Source organism: Aedes aegypti, chromosome 1, assembly GCF_002204515.2.
Source record: "Aedes aegypti strain LVP_AGWG chromosome 1, AaegL5.0 Primary Assembly, whole genome shotgun sequence".
Taxonomy (NCBI): Eukaryota; Metazoa; Arthropoda; class Insecta; order Diptera; family Culicidae; genus Aedes; species Aedes aegypti.
The window spans coordinates 227,492,955-227,512,623 of NC_035107.1; the positions used below are offsets into that span (position 1 = coordinate 227,492,955).

Sequence of the window (19,669 nt, forward strand, 5' to 3'; positions counted from 1 at the left end):
CCGTTCCCGATACGCCCAGCGCTCCGACGGTTGTTGATTGGTCTGAGAACCATGCCGTGCTCAAGTGGCCAGAACCAGATGATGGTGGCAGTCCAATTACCGGATACATCATTGAGAAGAAGGACAAGTACAGTCCTATCTGGGAAAAGGCCTGCGAAACCACTTCGCCAAGCCCAACTGCTACTGTCGGAGGTCTGGTAGAAGGCAACGAGTACCAATTCCGCGTCATTGCTGTCAACAAGGCTGGACAATCGGATCCATCGGATGCCAGTCGTACCTTTACTGCCAAACCACGCTTTGCTCCACCGAAGATCGATCGCAGAACCATTCGGGATGTTTCTATTTCCGCTGGATCAATGCTCAAGTTCGACGTCAATGTGTCCGGTGAACCGGCGCCTAAGTGCGAATGGCGCGTCAACAAGGCCACAGTTTCGAGCGATAGACGCCTGGAGATCCTTAATACGGACTACAATTCCAAGTTCATTCTTCGTCCGGCCAACCGAAATGATTCTGGAGATTATGAAATCACAGCCACCAACTCTTCAGGACGTGATTACGTCTGCGTGCAGGTCACTGTCACTGACAAACCTGGAGCGCCAGAAGGACCATTGCAGGTGTCGGATGTCACCAAGGAGACTTGCAAGCTGAAGTGGAAACGTCCACGCGACGATGGTGGTTGCGATATTGAATACTACCAGATCGAACGCTTTGACGAAGATGCCAACGCCTGGGTTCCACATGCTCGTAGCGTAGAAACTAACGCTGACATCAGCGGACTTCAGAATGGCAAGAAGTACAAGTTCCGTGTCAGTGCCGTCAATGCTGAAGGAGAGTCTAAGCCACTCGAACAGGTCGGAGACTTCATTGCGAAGAATCCATTCGACGAACCATCTGCGCCTCAGAACTGCAAAGCTACCGACTGGGGTCCAGACTTCGTCAAGTTGGCCTGGTTACCTCCGATCAGCGATGGAGGATCTCCGGTTACTGGATACATTGTTGAAGTCAAGGACAAGTACGGCGAATGGGAAAAGAAGATGCAAGTACCCGCCGATGCTACCGCGGCTGAAGTGCCAGATCTGATGGAAGGCCAGAAATATGAATTCCGTGTTCGTGCTGTCAACGATGCTGGTCCAGGTGCTCCAAGCAATGCTACTCCACCAATTATCTGCAAGCCGAAGAACCAGCCACCGAAGATCGATCGCACCAACTTGATCGATGTGCGTATCAAGGCTGGAAACAATGTTGTATTCGACGTCAAGGTTACGGGAGAACCAATACCTACGACCAAATGGTTGCTGAACAAGCGCGAATTGAAACAGAACGAACGCTTCAAGATTCAGGATTACGACTACAACACCAAGATCACCATTCGTTCGGCTACACGTGGTGAATCTGGCACCTACACAATCGAGGCTGAAAATGAAAACGGAAAAGATACGGCAACTGTATTCGTCACTGTGTTGGATGTTCCAAGCCCACCTGGAGGTCCACTGAAGGTTCCAGAGATCACTGCCAATGGAGCAATTCTGGAATGGCGCGCACCAGAAGACGATGGTGGATTACCCATCGATAACTACATTATTGAAAAGTTGGATGAAGCCAAGGGAACATGGGTGTATGCTGGAGACTCCGGTAGTAGCAAATGCCAAGCGGAGATCGATGGACTCATTGAAGGACACTCGTACAAGTTCCGTGTCCGTGCTCAAAACAAAATGGGCAAATCCGAACCTCTGTCGATGGCTAACGCAGTGGTTGCAAAGAATCCATTCCGTGCTCCACAACGACCGGAGAATCTCACCATCACAGATTACGACAAGGATTACGTCGAGCTGGAATGGAAGGCTCCGGAGAACGACGGAGGGGCTCCAATCACCGGCTACGTTGTCGAAAAACTCAGCAAATACTCCGGAGATTGGGAGAAGTGCGCTGAAGTTGAAGGTGATGCTTGCACTGCCAAGGTTCCAGATCTGATCGAAGGAACTGCCTATCAATTCCGTGTCAAGGCGATCAACCGTGCTGGAGAAGGTGAAGCCAGTAAACCAACGGATTCTCATATTGCACGTAGCAAGAATCAACCACCAAAGATCGATCGTTACTCGCTGTCCAATGTTAAGATCCGAGCTGGACTCACGTTCGAGTTTGACGTTCCAGTACAAGGTGAGCCAGTCCCAGCTAAGGAATGGACTCACAAGGACAATATGATCATCAATACTGATCGTGTCAAGGTTGTCTACGAAAACTACAGAACCAAGCTGCGTGTGATGGATGTTAAACGTTCCGATAGTGGAGTCTACACCCTCACCGCCAAGAACAAGAACGGTATTGATATCGCTGATGTGAATGTGGTTGTGTTGGACGTTCCTGCTCCACCAGAGGGTCCTATCCGTCACGAGAACCTGTCCAAGACAGGAGTCACACTGATGTGGCGTCCACCGAAGGACGACGGCGGTTCAGAGATTCTGCATTACGTCGTTGAGAAACTTGATACCGATCAACTGCGCTGGATTCCGGTTGGCGAGACCATTTCGACCAAAATTCGTCCGGATAATCTGATCGAGGGACATTCGTACCAGTTCCGCGTCCGTGCTGTTAACAAACAAGGCGAATCTATTCCATTGTCTACTTCGCAACCAATTACGGCCAAGGATCCGTACACGAAACCGGACAAACCTGGCAAACCCGTTGTTGTTGACTGGAGCGATAATTACGTCACCCTTGAATGGAGCATTCCGAAGAAGGATGGCGGATCTCCTATCACCAGCTACGTTGTCGAAAAGAAGCCTCGCTACGGAGACTGGAAATTCGCTGGAGAGTTTACTGAGCTGTTCAAGCCACACGCCAAGATCACCGACTTGGTCAAGGACGAAGAGTATGAATTCCGTATTTGTGCAGTCAATAAGGCTGGCGTAAGCGATCCCAGCGAATCGTCCGATCCAATTGTGTGCAAGTCTCGCTTCGTGCCGCCACACTTCGACAAGAACGCTCTGAAGGATCTGATCGTACCGGTTGGCAAGAAGATTGCTTATAACGTAACGGTAGAAGCATCGCCAAATGTAACCGCCACTTGGAAACGCGATGGCGTTGTTATTCCAGAATCTCAAAGGGTCATTCGTGAAGCTTATAATAATGAGGTTTCGCTGGAGATTCCGTTCTCGATTCGTGAAGACTGTGGTATGTACACGTTGATCGTGAAGAACAGTTGTGGTGAATACTCGGCTTCCGGACATGTTACGGTTCTGGATAAACCATCGCCACCGGAAGGACCGCTCAGAATCACCAACATTACCACAGAGGGATGTCATCTTGAATGGAAACTGCCCAAGGACGATGGTGGCAGTCCAATTACGCACTATGTAATTGAAAAGATGGACATGTCTCGTGGCACGTGGTCCGCAGCTGGAATGAGCACCTCATTGGCCAACGAGATTTCACGTCTGATTCACAACAAGCGCTACTCGTTCAGAGTCAAGGCCGTAAACGAAATTGGAGAGTCGGAGCCACTTGAATCCTCGCATCCAATTGTGGCAAAGAACGATTTCGAAGAACCATCACAGCCACCGAAGCCACAGGTTGTCGACTGGGATGCCAACTCGGTCAGCTTGGAATGGAATGCACCCAAATCCGATGGCGGTGCTCCGATCACCGAGTACATTGTGCAAAAGAAGGAGAAGGACAGCCCATACTGGAGTACTGCTGGACGTGTGCCTGGAATTCAGCGCAACCTCAAGGTTCCAGATTTGGCCACCGAGACCGAATGGGAGTTCCGTGTTATTGCTGTTAATGCTGCTGGAGAGTCTGAGCCATCAGACGCTTCGGATGCCGTACTTACTCGATCACGCTTCATTGCTCCCAAGATCGTTACTCCTCTACGGGACATGGTTGTCAAGGCTGGTCTTATCTTCCACTTAGACGTGAACTTCACTGGAGAACCCGCACCAGAAGTTGTATGGACCTTGAACGGTAAGCCAGTGGAGAGCGATAAACGCACAACAATGACCGCTGTTGGTCATCACACCATTGTGCACACCGTCAACTGCAACCGTGGCGATTCCGGCGACTACAAACTGAAGATCAGTAACTCGAGTGGCACTGACGAAGGCAGCTTACACTTGACAGTGCTGGATCGTCCAGATCCACCAGAGGGCCCAATGAACTACGAAGAAATCACGGAGAAGAGCGTTACAATCTCATGGAAACCTCCAAAGGACAATGGAGGCTCGGAGATCACCGGGTATGTTGTCGAGAAGAAGGATCTCACTCACGGAGGTGGATGGGTACCGGCTGTGGCCTACGTCAGTCCCAAGTATACTCACACTGTGGTGCCTCGTCTGAACAAGGGCAACAAGTACGAATTCCGTGTCATGGCTGAAAATCTCCAAGGACGCTCCGATGGTTTGATGAGCAAGCACCCAGTCGTGGCCAAGGATCAATTCGTTGTTCCTGGACCACCAACCAAGCCAGACATTACGGATAGCAACTACGACTTTATCACACTTAGCTGGAAGCCTCCGATCAGTGATGGCGGCTCTAGAATCAGTGGATACAACATTGAACGAAGAGATACTGCCACTGGACGCTGGATTCAAGCCAACAAGTATCCAATTCCGAACATTGAGTTTACAGATACTGGAGTTATGCGAGGACATCAGTACGACTACCGTGTATCGGCCGTCAATGCTGCTGGACAGGGTCAACCTAGCGATCCATCAAGCAAATGCTGGGCTAAACCAATGCAACAGGCTCCTAAACTCAATCTTGACAGCTTTGGCAAGCGTACAATCAAGGTTCGTGCTGGAGAACCAATCATCATTACAATTCCATTGGTTGGAGCTCCAATTCCGACTGTCGAATGGTTCCGCAACGGAGTTAAGATCCCGGAGACATCTCGCACTACCATCGATACCAACAGCGAACATACCGTCTTCCGTGTCGAGCGTAGTGAACGCAAGGACTCAGACACCTACAAAATCAAGGCATCCAACCAGTACGGAGAAGACACCAGAGAGTTCGAAGTCATCGTCGTCGATCGTCCACAACCACCACGAAATGTGTTCGCCTTGGAAACTACCCAAGATACCGTTACCCTCAACTGGGACCCACCAAAGGACGACGGTGGCTCAGAAATCACCGGATACAGTATCGAATACAAAGAGTTCCCATCCGACAACTGGAAGATGGTCTACGGCACTGTTCCTCGCTGTGCGCATACTATCAAGCATCTGACCGAAAATCATGAATACATTTTCCGAGTCCGTGCAGAGAACATTTACGGAGCATCGGACCCAACCGAGAGCAAGACCATCTCACCAAAGAGTCCCGATCCACCACAAACAGTCGACAAACCAGCTGTGGAAGATTATACTCCAAGCTCGTGTACCATCTCGTGGAAACCTCCACGTGTGCAGACTCGCCCGGTCACCGGCTATATCGTCGAGAAGCGTGAACGTGGTACAGGCGAATGGGTGCAAGTCAACAACTATCCAACTGTCAACACCACTTACACTATTCCTGATCTGATGGAAGGCTTCCGCTACGAATTCCGTGTCAAGTCCGTCAATGACGTTGGTGTTAGCAAGCCAAGCGAACCAACAGATCCAATCACTGCACAATACCAACGCAAGCGACCAAATCAGCCAGATCCACCATCGATCGATAAGATCTCGCGCAACAACGTAACCCTCTCGTGGCGTACGCTGCGTAGGGACGCCAAGGAGAAGATCAAGGGCTATTTGATACAATACCGCATCAAGGATGAAGACAAATGGATTGATTCCAACAGTGCTGCCGATTTGTGCAGCGATCAGTCGTACCGCGTTGAAAACTTGGAAGAGAACAAAGAATACCAGTTCCGTTTGATTGCCGTCAACGACATCGGTTCTTCGGATCCATCGCGGCCAAGTATTTCGGTCATCCTGCAGGAACAGCCCAACAAGCCAATGATGGATTTGCGCAACGTTCGCGATATTACCGTTCGTGCGGGTGAGGACTTCAACATCCACATCCCGTACACTGCTTTCCCGAAACCAGTCGCAACTTGGTTCGCCAACGATGAACAACTGGATGACAAAGATACTCGTGTCCATCAACAGCTCACCGATGAAGCGGCCATCTTCGTTGTTACCAATAGCAAACGCACTGACTCCAAGCAGTATCGTCTCATGCTTAAAAACCCATCTGGCTATGATATCGCTACTTGCAACGTTAAAGTTCTGGACAGACCATCTAAGCCGGAGAATATTGGCGTTGAATCTTACGGTGGTGAGCACCTGACGCTATGCTGGAATGCACCACTGGACGATGGCGGCTCTCCAGTTACCAACTACGTTGTTGAAAGGAAGGAGAAGAACTCATCCAACTGGACCAAGGTCAGCAGCTACTGTACGACCACCTACCTCAAGATTCGCAACCTGCGTATTAACCAACAGTATGAATTCCGTGTCTATGCTGAAAACAAATACGGAATGTCAGAGCCTGCGCAATCCGACACCATTATTGCCAAGCATCCATTCGACGTCCCAACGCAACCTGGAACCCCAACTCGCGTCGAGACCACCGAAGATTCTGTCACCATCACCTGGATCAAACCAGCAAGCAATGGAGGCTCACCGATCACGCACTACATCGTCGAGAAACGACCGGCTGCCGAAGGAACCTGGACCAAGGTTCAGCAAGGTACCCTCAAGGATCTCATGTGCAAGGTGTCTGGACTCACCGAAAATCGCGAATACATTTTCCGCGTGGCTGCTGTCAATGCTGCCGGACAGTCACCATTCAGCGCTGCATCGGATCCGATCATGGTCACTGCTGCCTTCACCGCTCCGAAGATCACTTCGGATATTGGAATGCGAGACATTCTGGTCATTGCTCGCGATCCTTTCAAGATCATTGTTCCATTCTCGGCCTCGCCGCGACCAGACGCGTTCTGGTTGGTCAACGGAAACGAGGTATCCAGAAACGAAAGAATCGAACTGCAGGTCACCGATACCGAAGCTATCTTCAAAAACGACAATGCCAAGCGCCTGGACAGCGGCAGCTACACCATTCATTTGGTCAACTGTGTTGGCAAAGATTCTGCCTCTTGCCGTGTGCTGGTGGTTGATAAGCCAACTCCTCCAATTGGACCGCTGGAAGTTTCGGAAATCACTCCGGAGTCATGTACCCTATCCTGGAAGGTCCCGCTGGACGATGGTGGCAGTCCGATCACGAACTACATTGTCGAACGTTACGAACCGCTGGGTTATTGGACCAAGGCAAGCAGTTTTGTACGATCTACCCACTACGACAATATGGGAATGGAAAATAACAAGCAGTACAGCTTCCGCGTTCGTGCGGAGAATCAGTACGGCATTAGTGATCCTCTGATCTTGGAAGAACCGATCATTGCTCGATATCCATTTACCGTGCCAGATCCACCAAATCCACCACGCGTTTCCGATTGGGATGCCAGCTACGTCACTGTCACTTGGGAACGCCCACTCATGGATGGTGGATCTCGTATCCAGGGCTATCGCTTCGAATACCGCGACGTTACCGACAGCACTTGGATCGTGTGCAACTTCCTCATCAAGGACAACAGCTACCAAGTGTACAACCTTGTACCTGGCCGAGAATACGAATTCCGTGTGCGTGCGCAGAATGCTGCTGGTGTGAGCAAGCCATCGGCTTCGTCGAAGAGATTCAAGATCCATGGCAAGATTACACCACCGTCGGCACCAGGAGCCCCGGCCGTCATTAAGGTTGGAAAGAGCTTCGTTGATCTCAGCTGGACTCCACCGGCAAGCGATGGTGGTTCCAGAATTACTGGCTACTATGTGGAACGTCGAGACATCGGAGGAGCACGCTGGGTTAAATGTAACGAATCGAATATTCCGGTTACTGAACTCACTATTACCAATCTCATTGAGGGTGGAGTTTACGAATTCCGTGTCTATGCTGTCAATAACTATGGAGTTTCACCACCATCGACTGAAACGCGCTCGGTGCGTATTGGCGAACAACTGGATACTGAGAAACCGGAATGGGTCAAGAGGTTGAAGTTCAGCTTGGTACCACTCGGAAAATCGGTACAACTGACTTGCGAAGCTCACGGAAAACCAGAACCGACCTGCAGATGGTTGCGCAATGGAAAGGAAATCACCCACGGAGGACAGTTTGCGCTGGAAAGCAAGAACGGTGTATTCTCTTTGCACATCTCGAATGTTACGTATCGTGACGAGGGTGACTACACTTGCGAGGCACTCAACTTTGTCGGTGCAATTCACACAACTGCTGCGGTGAAGATCGGAGTTCCACCAAAACTGGTCAATATTCCATCGGATGTGTACTTGATCAAGGGCGACAATGCCAAGATCAAGCTTGGTTTCAGCGGAGACCACCCGATGGAGGTTAATATTTCCAAGGATCGCGAGAAGCTCGTGGAAACCGAACACATCAAGTACACTGTGTTCGACGACTACGCGGTTATCTATATTCGCGATGTTGAAGACTCCGATAAGGGAGTGTACTTGGTTAATTTCAAGAACGACAGTGGCAGCGTATCGTGCAATGTGAATGTACATGTTACTGGATTGCCTGGACCACCAACTGGACCGCTGCTGATCAGCCACGTTACGAAGAACATGTGCACCGTGTCATGGAAACCACCGAAGTACGATGGAGGTCGCAAGATCACGCATTACGTTGTCGAGCGTCGTGATATCAAATCGCAGCACTGGCTAATCGTTTCTAACTACATCAAGGAAACGCAGTTGATCATTAAGGGACTGATTGAGTTCTCGGAATATCTCTTCCGCGTCTCGGCTGTAAACGAAAACGGAATGGGTGCTCCATTAGAAGGAGCGGATCCGATCAAGGCCCGTGGACCATACGATTTGCCATCGCCACCTGGAATTCCAATCATCCACGAAGTTGGAGGCGATTTCGTCAACCTGGAATGGGAGAAACCATTCTCGGATGGTGGTACCCGTATTTTGGGATACTGGATAGAAAAACGCGAACAGGGAACGGATACCTGGCAGCGTGTCAATACCGTTTCTTGCTCGATTTGCACGATCAACTGTCCGAATCTGGTCGAAGGTCGCTTCTACGAGTTCCGTGTTGCCGCTCAGAACGAAGTGGGATGTTCCGAATTCTCGAAGGCTTCGCAGCTGGTGAAGGCCGAAGATCCAGACATTTGCAAACCACCAGAGGTCGTGAAACCGTTGAACACATTGACTTGTGTCCAGAACAGAAATGTCGAGTTTGTGTGCAAGATCACCGGTGTTCCACGTCCAAAAATCACCTGGCACAAGGGAGCCCGCGAAATTTGCTCCGGATCTCGGTACTACATGTACAGCGACGGAGACATGCACCACCTGGCTATCAACGATGTGTTCGGCGAAGATGCGGATGAATACACTTGCCGTGCCGTCAACAAGGGAGGAGTCAAGTCTACCAAGGCCTCACTCATTATTAAATCGCCACCGAAGCTCAACGTTCCACCACGCTTCCGCGATACGGCCTTCTTCGACAATGGAGAAAACATCGAGATCAAGATTCCGTTCACCGGCTTCCCGAAACCACGTTGCCACTGGACCCTCAAGGGCGAACAGATCGAGTCCGGTAGCCACTATCACATTGAGACTCGTGAACGTCATACTGTTCTGACTATTCGCGATGGATCACAGATGGACTCGGGCACCTACACGATCACGATCGAAAACGAACTGGGACAGGATACGGCAGACATCAAGATTCAGATCAGCGATTGTCCCGATAAGCCCAGGAATCTTACCGTTGATCAAATTGGACTGGATCACGTCACACTCAGCTGGTTGCCACCGTCTTGGGATGGCGGCGCAAGCATCACCAACTACATTGTGGAGAAACGAGAAGTGCCATTATCTACATGGATTCGTGCCGGAACTACACGCTTCAACCAGCTCATCATTCCACACCTGTCGCCTGGACATCAGTACGAGTTCCGTGTGTTTGCTGAGAACGTATATGGACGATCGGAGCCATCTGATCAGACTGAGCTTGTTAGCTTGAAGGACTTGGGCATCAAGCCTGCTAAGCGTGTCAAGTACGAACTGGACGAAAATGGCAAACCGAAACGTCAAGGCAAGCGTGAACCAATCTCTGACTACGACACGTACGTATTTGACATCTACTCCAAATACCACCCGAAACCAGTGGAAATTTCCAACAAGAGTGTATACGATCTGTATGAAATTCTGGAAGAAATCGGCACGGGTGCGTTCGGTGTGGTACATCGTTGCCGTGAACGTAAGACCGGAAACGTGTTTGCTGCCAAGTTCATTCCGGTGTCACAGAATTCGGAACGTACCTTGATCCGCAAGGAAATCGATATCATGAACCAGCTTCACCACCGCAAGCTGATCCACCTGCACGATGCCTTTGAAGACGATGATGAATTTGTGCTGATTTACGAATTCTTGTCGGGCGGTGAATTGTTCGAGAGAATCACTACAGAGGGTTACCGCATGTGCGAACAGGAGATTATCGAGTACATGAAGCAGATCTGCGAAGCCGTCAAATACATGCATGAGAAGAACATCATCCATCTGGATATCAAGCCAGAGAATGTCATGTGCCAGACGAGAAATAGCAACCAGGTGAAACTGATTGATTTCGGATTGGCTACGCGATTGAATCCTAACGAGATGGTTAAGATCTCGACGGGAACTGCCGAATTTGCCGCTCCGGAGATTGTTGAACGTGAACCGGTTGGCTTCTATACCGATATGTGGGCCGTTGGTGTGTTGGCTTATGTGTTGATCAGTGGATTGTCGCCATTTGCTGGTGAGACTGATATTGACACCTTGAAGAACATCAAGCAAGGAACGTGGGAGTTCGACGAAGTGGCTTTCAAGGATGTGTCCGAGGAATGCAAGGACTTTATCCGTCGCTTGTTGATCAAGAACACTGAAAAGCGTATGACAGCTCATGAGTGTTTGATGCATCCATGGTTGAGCGACAGCTATAACAGCTCGACTTCATTGATCTCGATCGAGAGATACAAGACCATTCGCGATCACATCCGCAGAAAGTACGACGACTGGGCATCGTTTGTCCTGCCGCTGGGTAGACTGTCCGAGTACTCGGCTCTACGTAAGCTGCTGGTTACGAAGTACAAGATTCACGAGACATCGTTCGATCGTCGCCAGGCTGCTCCACGATTCGTCATCCGACCACAATCGGCATTCTGCTACGAAGGCCAGAGCTGCAAGTTCTATTGCCGTGTCATTGGCGTTGCTACTCCTGTTGTGACCTGGTATCATAACAACCAAGAACTGAAGCAATCTGTTAAGTTCATGAAGCGTTATGCTGGTGATGACTACTACTTCATCATCAACCGTGTCAAGTTGGACGACCGAGGTGAGTACATCATCCGTGCTGAGAACCACTACGGAGCTCGTGAGGAAGTTATCTTCCTGAACGTCCACCCGATGTCGAAACAAGTGCCAGTCTACAAACCGGAAACCCACACCGTTCGTAAACGCGAACCAAGCCCACGTCCATTGTGGCAAGAGGAATCGGATGCTGCTCCGGTGTTCACCTTTGCACTGCGTCCTCGCGTTATGCAGATGAGAGATACTTGCAAGTTGTTGTGTTGTCTCAGCGGCAAACCAGTGCCCACTGTCAAGTGGTACAAGAATGGACGCGAACTTAGCCGATATGAATATTCGATGACCCATACAGATGGCGTGGTGACCATGGAAATTATCGACACCAAGGTTGGCGACTCGGGCGAGTACAAGTGCGTTGCTATCAATCCACTGGGCAAGGCCGAGACCAGCAGCGTAGTGATCGTAGAGGATCGGCGTCACCAGTCGGAACTGCCTCAGGTTGAAGTAACAAAGCCCACAATGAAGATACCGGAACCTAAGCCATTGCCAAGTGCTTCTAAGTCATTGGGACCGCCAGATGCACGATCGCGACAATCTACCCGCGAATTGATGCGTGAGTATTGATTTACATTAGGGTTTAGAATGGGATTGATAATGATTTTGTACCATTTCAGCTTTGCAATCGGACGCCTTGATGCACCCACCAAAGTTCACCAAGGAGTTGAAGGATGTGATCGCATCGGATGGTGAACCACTGCAGCTGAACTGCCACGTCAGCGGAGACCCTCTACCGCAGATTGTTTGGACAAAGAATGGCAAGAAGCTCACATCTTCGGACGTTATCGACATCAAGTACAAATCAGGAATTGCCAGCCTACGAATCAACGAACTGTTCCCGGAGGACTCCGGCACCTATGTGTGCACGGCCAAGAACTCCATGGGCGAAACGTCGACTCAGTGCAAGCTCGATGTTAAAAGTAAGTTTCTCATTAGTAACTGTAACAGAACGGAACTAATTTGTATCCACCTTTTGCAGAAGTAGCCGGCTCGACAGGTCGATCAGGTGACAAGAAGGGATCGATGGTGAAGGCCCCGATCATCAACAAACACACCGACTCCGGCTACTACAAGGACGGATCGGAGGTGGTCATCAAGTGTAACATTACCTGTCCGGATCCGTTCAACGTGATCTGGCTGCACGACAACCGCGAAATCAAGAACACCCCCGACTTTGAATATCTGAACGACGGAGATGTGTACTCGTTGCACATCCCAGAAATCTTCCCTGAGGACGCTGGCACGTACACGTGTGAAGCGTTCAACAAGGGTGGCGAAAGTTTCAGTTCCTGTACCATTACGGTGTTAGGTGAGCAGAAGGAATCGCCGACCTTCGCCAAGTTCCCGGCCTCTTTGAGTGTGCTGGACGGTGTGAAGGCCGTGTTCACTTGCGAGACCTTCGACGCCCCAACCAAACTCGAATGGTACAAGGACGGTGAGCCGATCAACGAGTCTTCCAACCGATACCGATTCGTCAAGAAGGACAACAAGTACACCTTTACCATTGCCAAGTGTTCGTTCGAGGACATTGGCCAGTACCAGGTGCGGGCGGTGACACGCCAAGGAGACGCCCTGGCCTCCTTCTCGGTCAATGTTAGTGCGTAGGGAACCTCCCCCGAACTCTCAACTCTCTATTTTAGCTCGTAAGGTTGTTAGGATGTTAGATAGCTGCAACCGAGAATCAAATTTTTTGTAACTTGGTTTAGGATTTTTGTACTTGACTTTTTTTTTGTTAGAGTCTAATGATTTTTGATAAGCTCAAATCGAATGTCTTTTGCGTCTCCATTTGTAAGTAATATTTTTGTAAAGTATTATTTATTTCTTGACTAAAAATCCGTATGAACCGCGTAAGAATCCTTGAGATATAGGCAGTGACTTTTTATTGTTGATATAAAAATGACGAAAAATCTACAAAAATAATAAAAACGACAAAGTTAATTGTAAATATAGCGACTAGTTCGAACCTCCGATTAGTATCACCATTCCAGAAATCCCGCAAGTTGAACTTGCGTTACCTTATCTTAGCATACAGCTCATTGCAATCCTATTCATTCCCTCTGACGACGGAAGGTGTCCACCAGTTTTGGTGTGAAACACGCGATGGCACTGGTCTATCAGCGGATATCTCTTGAGAATGTTTCATCTCCAGGACATTGTCGGTGCTCTACATACCGGAAGTTGTGTATTCTCAACTATGGAGTGCGCTGCTGTCAACTCTACTGCCCAGACTAGCATAACAATCCCATTTATATAGGAAATCCCATAGAATATCGCATTCCATAACATCGGGCTCAGTATTGATCCTTGAGGTACCACCCGAGGTAATTCGAACGCTTTTCTGCCCCTCCTCTGTATCATACAGTAGAAACCTACCATCAAAATAGCTTTCTAGAAGCTTACACAACTGCACCGGTACCGTAAAGCGGGGTAACTTTGATAGTTTTTTCGAAGAAAACTTCAATATTTATGCATGCTGTTTCAAAGAATTACAATTTATATTTTTAAAACAAGTACTGACATCCTAGCTATCGATTGCACTTGATAGATTTCCAAAAGATTTATTCTGAATGGATACATAATTTTTCATATAATCGAAAGTCGGTTTTCTGTTTTGGGGTAACTTTGATAATGGAGTATACATCGAACAAGATTGAATGAATCACAGAACATTTATAGTTCGTTGCATACATCTAGGCGTTTAACGCTGTATGGAAATTTCTGACTTAGATTACAAAAATGGTCCCAGTTTGTAAAAGTGGTTTTCGCTAAGAGATTTGAGACCGAATTCATGTTCTACTATAACTAGGCTGTCATGGATAAGTAACGAACTCATTATGACTTTATCAAATAGTGGTCGTAGAACAGATTGTTTGTAAGCGTTGCAAAAATGCTAAAATCTTGTAAATTTTTGATGTTTGCATAAAAATCCTCAAATGCACTTGATTTCAACGAAAATAGCTTTGACATGAAGTGTCATACTAATACTCTTTACTTTTGCATTCGTTTTCCTTAACTGATTGACAGAAACTTCGATATTTCGTTTACTATGTTGGGGGTCTCGCACTATCAAAGTTACCCGCATTATCAAAGTTACCCCGTTTTACGGTACCTTGAGGCAGTGAAGTGCGTGTGCTATTGCTTCCCAGCTTGCGCTGTTGAACGCATTCTTCACATCCAGCGTGACAACCGCGCAGTAACAAATGCCGATCCTTTTATGCTCGATTGCCACCTGAGTTGTCTGAACGACCGGCTAAATAGCGTCCAGAGTAGATTTACCTTTCCTGAATCCAAACTGGTTGTTGGACAGGCCGTCCGCACCTTCTGTATACGGTACTAGCCTGTTGAGAAGCAACCTCTCCAATAACTTGCCCGTCGTATCTAGTAGACAGATAGGTCTATACATCGACGGGTCACCTGGTGTTTTCTCCGCCTTTGGTAATAGCATCAATTCCTGTCGCTTCCATACATCCGGGAAGATTCCTTGATCTATGGCAGTGTTGCATCTGTATGGTTCTGAACATGTCCGGATCCGCGTTTACTGCCGCTTTTAAGGCAACATTCGGGATACCATCGGGTACCGGTACCGTAATTTCGGGTGAAATTGATAATTTTTCTTGGTTTTTCAGATGTGTTTCCTAGAATGTGGTCGATTCCAAACAACTGAATACACGAAAACAAGTACGACGGTGAACCTCATTGGCTCATGTACTGAAATTTTTTAACAAATGTGATTTTAGTGCTAAAAATCATATAGAAAATAAAAAATCGGGGAATCCTGTTTCGGGGTGAAATTGATCACTTGTCAATGCAGCTATTGTTAGTTTTGAACACAACTCTACATAACTAGTTTAGGGTCCCTGAATCCGTTTTTGCTTGCTAAATTCTTAACAATATTATAATTATGGACATATCCAACAATTAAACTTGAAGAATACCGCGGAAAACGCCTGAATGTATGCAATTTCCAATGGAGTTTTCTATCAATTCACAGAAATTCAATTATTTCACCAAAATGACCAAATTGGTACGAATTTTGATGATACATTATGTTTAAAGGATATATTTGAGGCATACTTACAAACTTTCAGCCTGACACCATGTTCGAATCCTTGGTTCGAACTTAAAGTTTATGAATGTCTACCAAACATGATTTTGTAATTTTGCTTTATTTTCATTGATATGAACATTCTTTAACGCAAAAAACTTCACAACATATCACTCGACAATAGTTACGACAAACAACGTTCATTTTCCGCAAATTTACTTGATATTGGCGCTTCATTAGAAAGAAATAAAATCGTGTGACACGGTGATCAAATTCACCCTACTGATCAATTACACCCGAATTTACGGTACCCTATTTGACGCAAATGATTTCACGGCTTCTGCCAGCTCTTCGTTCGTCACTCTCGCCACTTCTTCTCCTTCATCTGCCGCATACGGCGCTGGGGGCTTGTGGGATGATACCGGAAGAGTACATCGATTATTGATCGCAACATTTCGGGCGACTCCTCTTGGGGCGCTATTTTGTTTTTTTTTTCCTTCTTAGCAATGGGGGGATAATCTGCTCAACAGACTCCGGACCAAGGTCCGGGAGTGTGGGGCTAGGGACCATTTACTACATGCAAGCAGTATACAGGACTACACCCCCGACCCACTAAACCATTCCCATTGCCGCCAAACCCTTGGTCTCTCCGGGACCACCAAGAAAGCATTGCTTCGGAGAGGGGCTATTGCACATCGCAACCTCCAGGTTAGCTGCGTAGCGGGCAGGGTCGACCACAGCGCTCGCGCCCAGCTGCATCGCAGGTATCAAGAACTGATACTGCGGGATTTGCAATTTGACCTACTGAAAGCTCAGGCCCTATCAGCTAGCACCAGCTGGGATTGCTGACGAAGGCAGTCGCCTACACTGATCACCGCTTGCTGCACCGATTTTCGGTTGCTGACAACAACGCCTCAGTTTTGTGGTGAGCCAATTCCAGTTTCCTGGAGCTCATCCAGTCCTCCACAATTGCGATCGAGTGGGCTGCAGTCAATTCCACTTCTTCGATCGATTCACCGTAGACCTCCACCGTAATATCGTCGGCAAAGCCAACGATGACCACATCCGCCGGGAATTTTAATCTAAACACCTAGTCGTACATGACATTCCATAACACTGGACCCAGGATGGAACCTAGCGGGACTTCTGAGGTTATGTGAAAGCACTTCCGACCCACCTCTGTGTCATAGACTAATACGCGATTCTGGAAGTAACTTCCGAGAATCTTGTACAGGTACTCGGGTATCCCCAGACGCAGGAGCGCATCAGCAATAGCCGCCCAACTGGCACTATTAAATGTGTTCCTTACATTCAGAGTCACTACTACGCAGTAGCGAATCCCCCTCTTTTTACGCTGGAGTGCTATCTCAGCGGTTTTCTTAACCGTCAGAATAGTGTCTATGGTGGACCTCCCTTTTCGGAAGCCGAACTGGTTGCTTGAGAGACCATTTACACCCTTAGTGTACCTCAACAGTCTGTTGAGGATGATCTTCTCGATCACCTTCCCCGCCATGTCGATCAAGCATATTGGTCTATACGCCGACGGGTCACCGGGTGGTTTTCCCGCCTTTGGCAATAGTACCAGGCTCTGCCTCTTCCACACATCTGGAAATACTCCCTCGTCCAGACATATCTGCATAGCAGATCTGAACATTCCGGGAGCCTCCAAGATTGCGACTTTGAGGGCCAGGTTTGGAACTCCGTCCGGACCTGGTGCCTTCCCCATACTGAGGGATTTTGCAATCCCTACAAGTTCCTCATCGGTTATCCTATCCTCATCGCCAGCCCCCAGGCTGTCCTACGAAAGGAGGCCATGGGCTAGGGTTTTGGCGCGGAAAGAGCCCCTCGATGATCCCCTCCAGCATCTCTGGAGATTGCTCTGTAGGAGCCATTGCACCTTTTGTCTTCGCCATAACGATCCTGTAGGCATCGCCCCACGGATTCGCGTTGGCACTCTGACAGAGTCCTTCAAAGAAGGCCTTTTTGCTTGCCCTTATCTCGGACTTCAGCGCGAATTTGGCAGCGATGAACACCGCCCGTCGTTCTTCACGCTCCTGCTCGGTACGTGTTCGCTGCATCCGTCTCCTGGCCCGTAGGCAGGCACGGTGCAGGTTCGCAGTCGCTTGAGTCCACCAGTACGTCGGTGGTCTCCCATTCCTATGGTGGACTTTCCTAGGCATGGTCGCATTGCATGCACCCGAGAGCACCGCTATCAGTTCATCTCCGCTTAGGCCGAGTAGGTTACGCTCACGGCGGAGCGCCTCTCTAAGTACTTCGTCATTGAAGTACGATGTCTTCCACCTACGAGGGCTTGGCCTTGGCCTTGGTAGCGAACCGCCAGGTGGTCGCTGTGAGTGTAGGCATTGTCTACCCTCCATTTCGAACTACTCGTTAGGCTAGGACTACAAAAAGTAACGTCGATAATCGACTCCGCTCCGTTTCGGCTAAAGGTACTTTTGGTACCAACATTAGCAAGATCGACATCTAGCACGGCCAGTGCCTCTAGCAGGATTTGACCTCGCTGGTTCGTGATACGGCTTCCCCATTCCACGGCCCAGGCATTGAAGTCACCCGCTATTACTACTGGCCTTCGCCCTGTCAGCACGGTCGTCATACAGTCCAGCATCTGCGTGAACCGTTCGGTCGACCAACTCGGAGGCGCATAGCAGCTACAGAAGAGGACCCCGTTTACCTTGGCGATCACGAAGCCCTCGTAGGTAATAGACACCAACTCCTGGACGGGGTATTTACCTGTCGTCCATATCGCCGCCATTTTTTCGGATTCATCCACGACCCATTTGCCGTTGCCGGCGGGTACTCGGTATGGGTCCGATATGATGGCGATATCCGTCCCCCACTCAGCAACTGCCTGATACAGCAGTTGCTGAGCTGCGTCACAATGGTTCAGGTTCAGCTGCGTTACCTGCACTGTGACTTTTCGTTTATGGTTCTTTTGAAGGTCGGGCACCTTGAGCCTCCCGTTGGATGCTTTTGTTCATTTGTTCATGGACTTCCCGGAACAAATCAATCACTTGGGAGGGTTCTTGCAGCCTAGTGCCTTATGACCTTCCTCACCACATCGCCTACAAAACTTGGTCGTATCAGGGCCTTTACAGCCCCAGGACTTGTGTCCTGGTTCCCTGCACCTAAAGCACATTACCGGTTGCTCGTGTATTGTCAGTTAGCATACTGACCAACCAACCTTGATCTTACCTACCTTAGCGGATTTATTTGCGTCCGCCACAGGTAGCTGTACTAAGGCCACCTGAGTTCCTGCCAAACCTTTCCGTAGCCGAACGGCAGCGGTGGGCACCTGTATCTCGCTCTGTTGCCGCAGTGCCATGACGAGCTGCATCGGTGATCTCGTCAAGGTTAATCACCTTCAGAGTCACTGCCTGCGTTAGAGCCCTCACCTCGACACCCTCGCCAAGGACCTTGGAACGCTATGGCACCTTTGGTCTGTAGGCGTCACTCCACAGACTCGAGTTGGTACTCTGGCATAGACTATCAAAGCTAACTTTGTCTTTTTGAATGCTGCACCGCGTTCTTCTTTTTGTACTTCTGTGCGTGCGCGTTGCATTCTTCGTCTAGCCCGAAGGCAGATTGCTCGAAGATTTGCAATTTATTCTCACCACCAGTACACCGGCGACCTGTTCTCTCTGGGAGGGGCTTTGCATACCATACCACAGTTATGAATCAAAGAAAAGACGATTCCGAAAGAAACGTCAAAACGTATGCTTTCACTAACACACCATTCGTTTACCTTGCAGATGAATTGCTATTGTAGTGTTCTGATCCATAATATCGATTTGATCCATGCTCCTCTGCCCCCAAGTTGTCAAACCAATTTATACCGATGCAACCGTTTAATCGACTGCCAAAGTTCGTTGCAGCAACACTATATTTCTTCGCATGTTTTGAATGATCTCGGCAAGTCGAGTGGATATATGATTGTTATTTTTTCGCATTCTGTGGCTGTGGGAAGAATATCTCTACGATTTTTTGGATAATAACCGTAGTAAGGAAGAGTAGAAGTTTCAAAATTTAAGGACCGGAAAAAATTTATATGGATGAGGAATGCCAGTTATAATTCGCAAGAAGTATTCCGGGAAAACTCTAAAATTATGAGAGGTTTCTGTCGAAGATTAGCAATCATTGATATGGAAATGGCTATGTGAATATTTTCAAACATTCTACCCAGAATCTTTTTTTGGTT

At 48.6% G+C, this 19,669-nt stretch overlaps 1 protein-coding gene across 8 annotated transcripts in view; it reads left to right on the plus strand.

Annotated features, from left to right (window-relative positions):
- Positions 1 to 13,355, plus strand: part of LOC5580168 (twitchin) — a 95,153-nt gene extending 81,798 nt beyond the window's left edge. For 7 of the 8 annotated variants that reach the window (XM_021857738.1, XM_021857735.1, XM_001655540.2 and 4 more), the window contains 3 exons: positions 1 to 11,964; positions 12,026 to 12,328; positions 12,388 to 13,305. In XM_021857738.1, the coding sequence (XP_021713430.1) occupies positions 1 to 11,964; positions 12,026 to 12,328; positions 12,388 to 13,013 (12,893 nt within the window). In that variant the 3' untranslated portion in view covers positions 13,014 to 13,305. Of the gene's footprint in view, positions 11,965 to 12,025; positions 12,329 to 12,387 lie in introns of all 8 variants that reach the window. The other variant, XM_021857732.1, reaches the window with a different exon arrangement.
- The last annotated feature ends 6,314 nt before the right edge of the window (positions 13,356 to 19,669 follow it).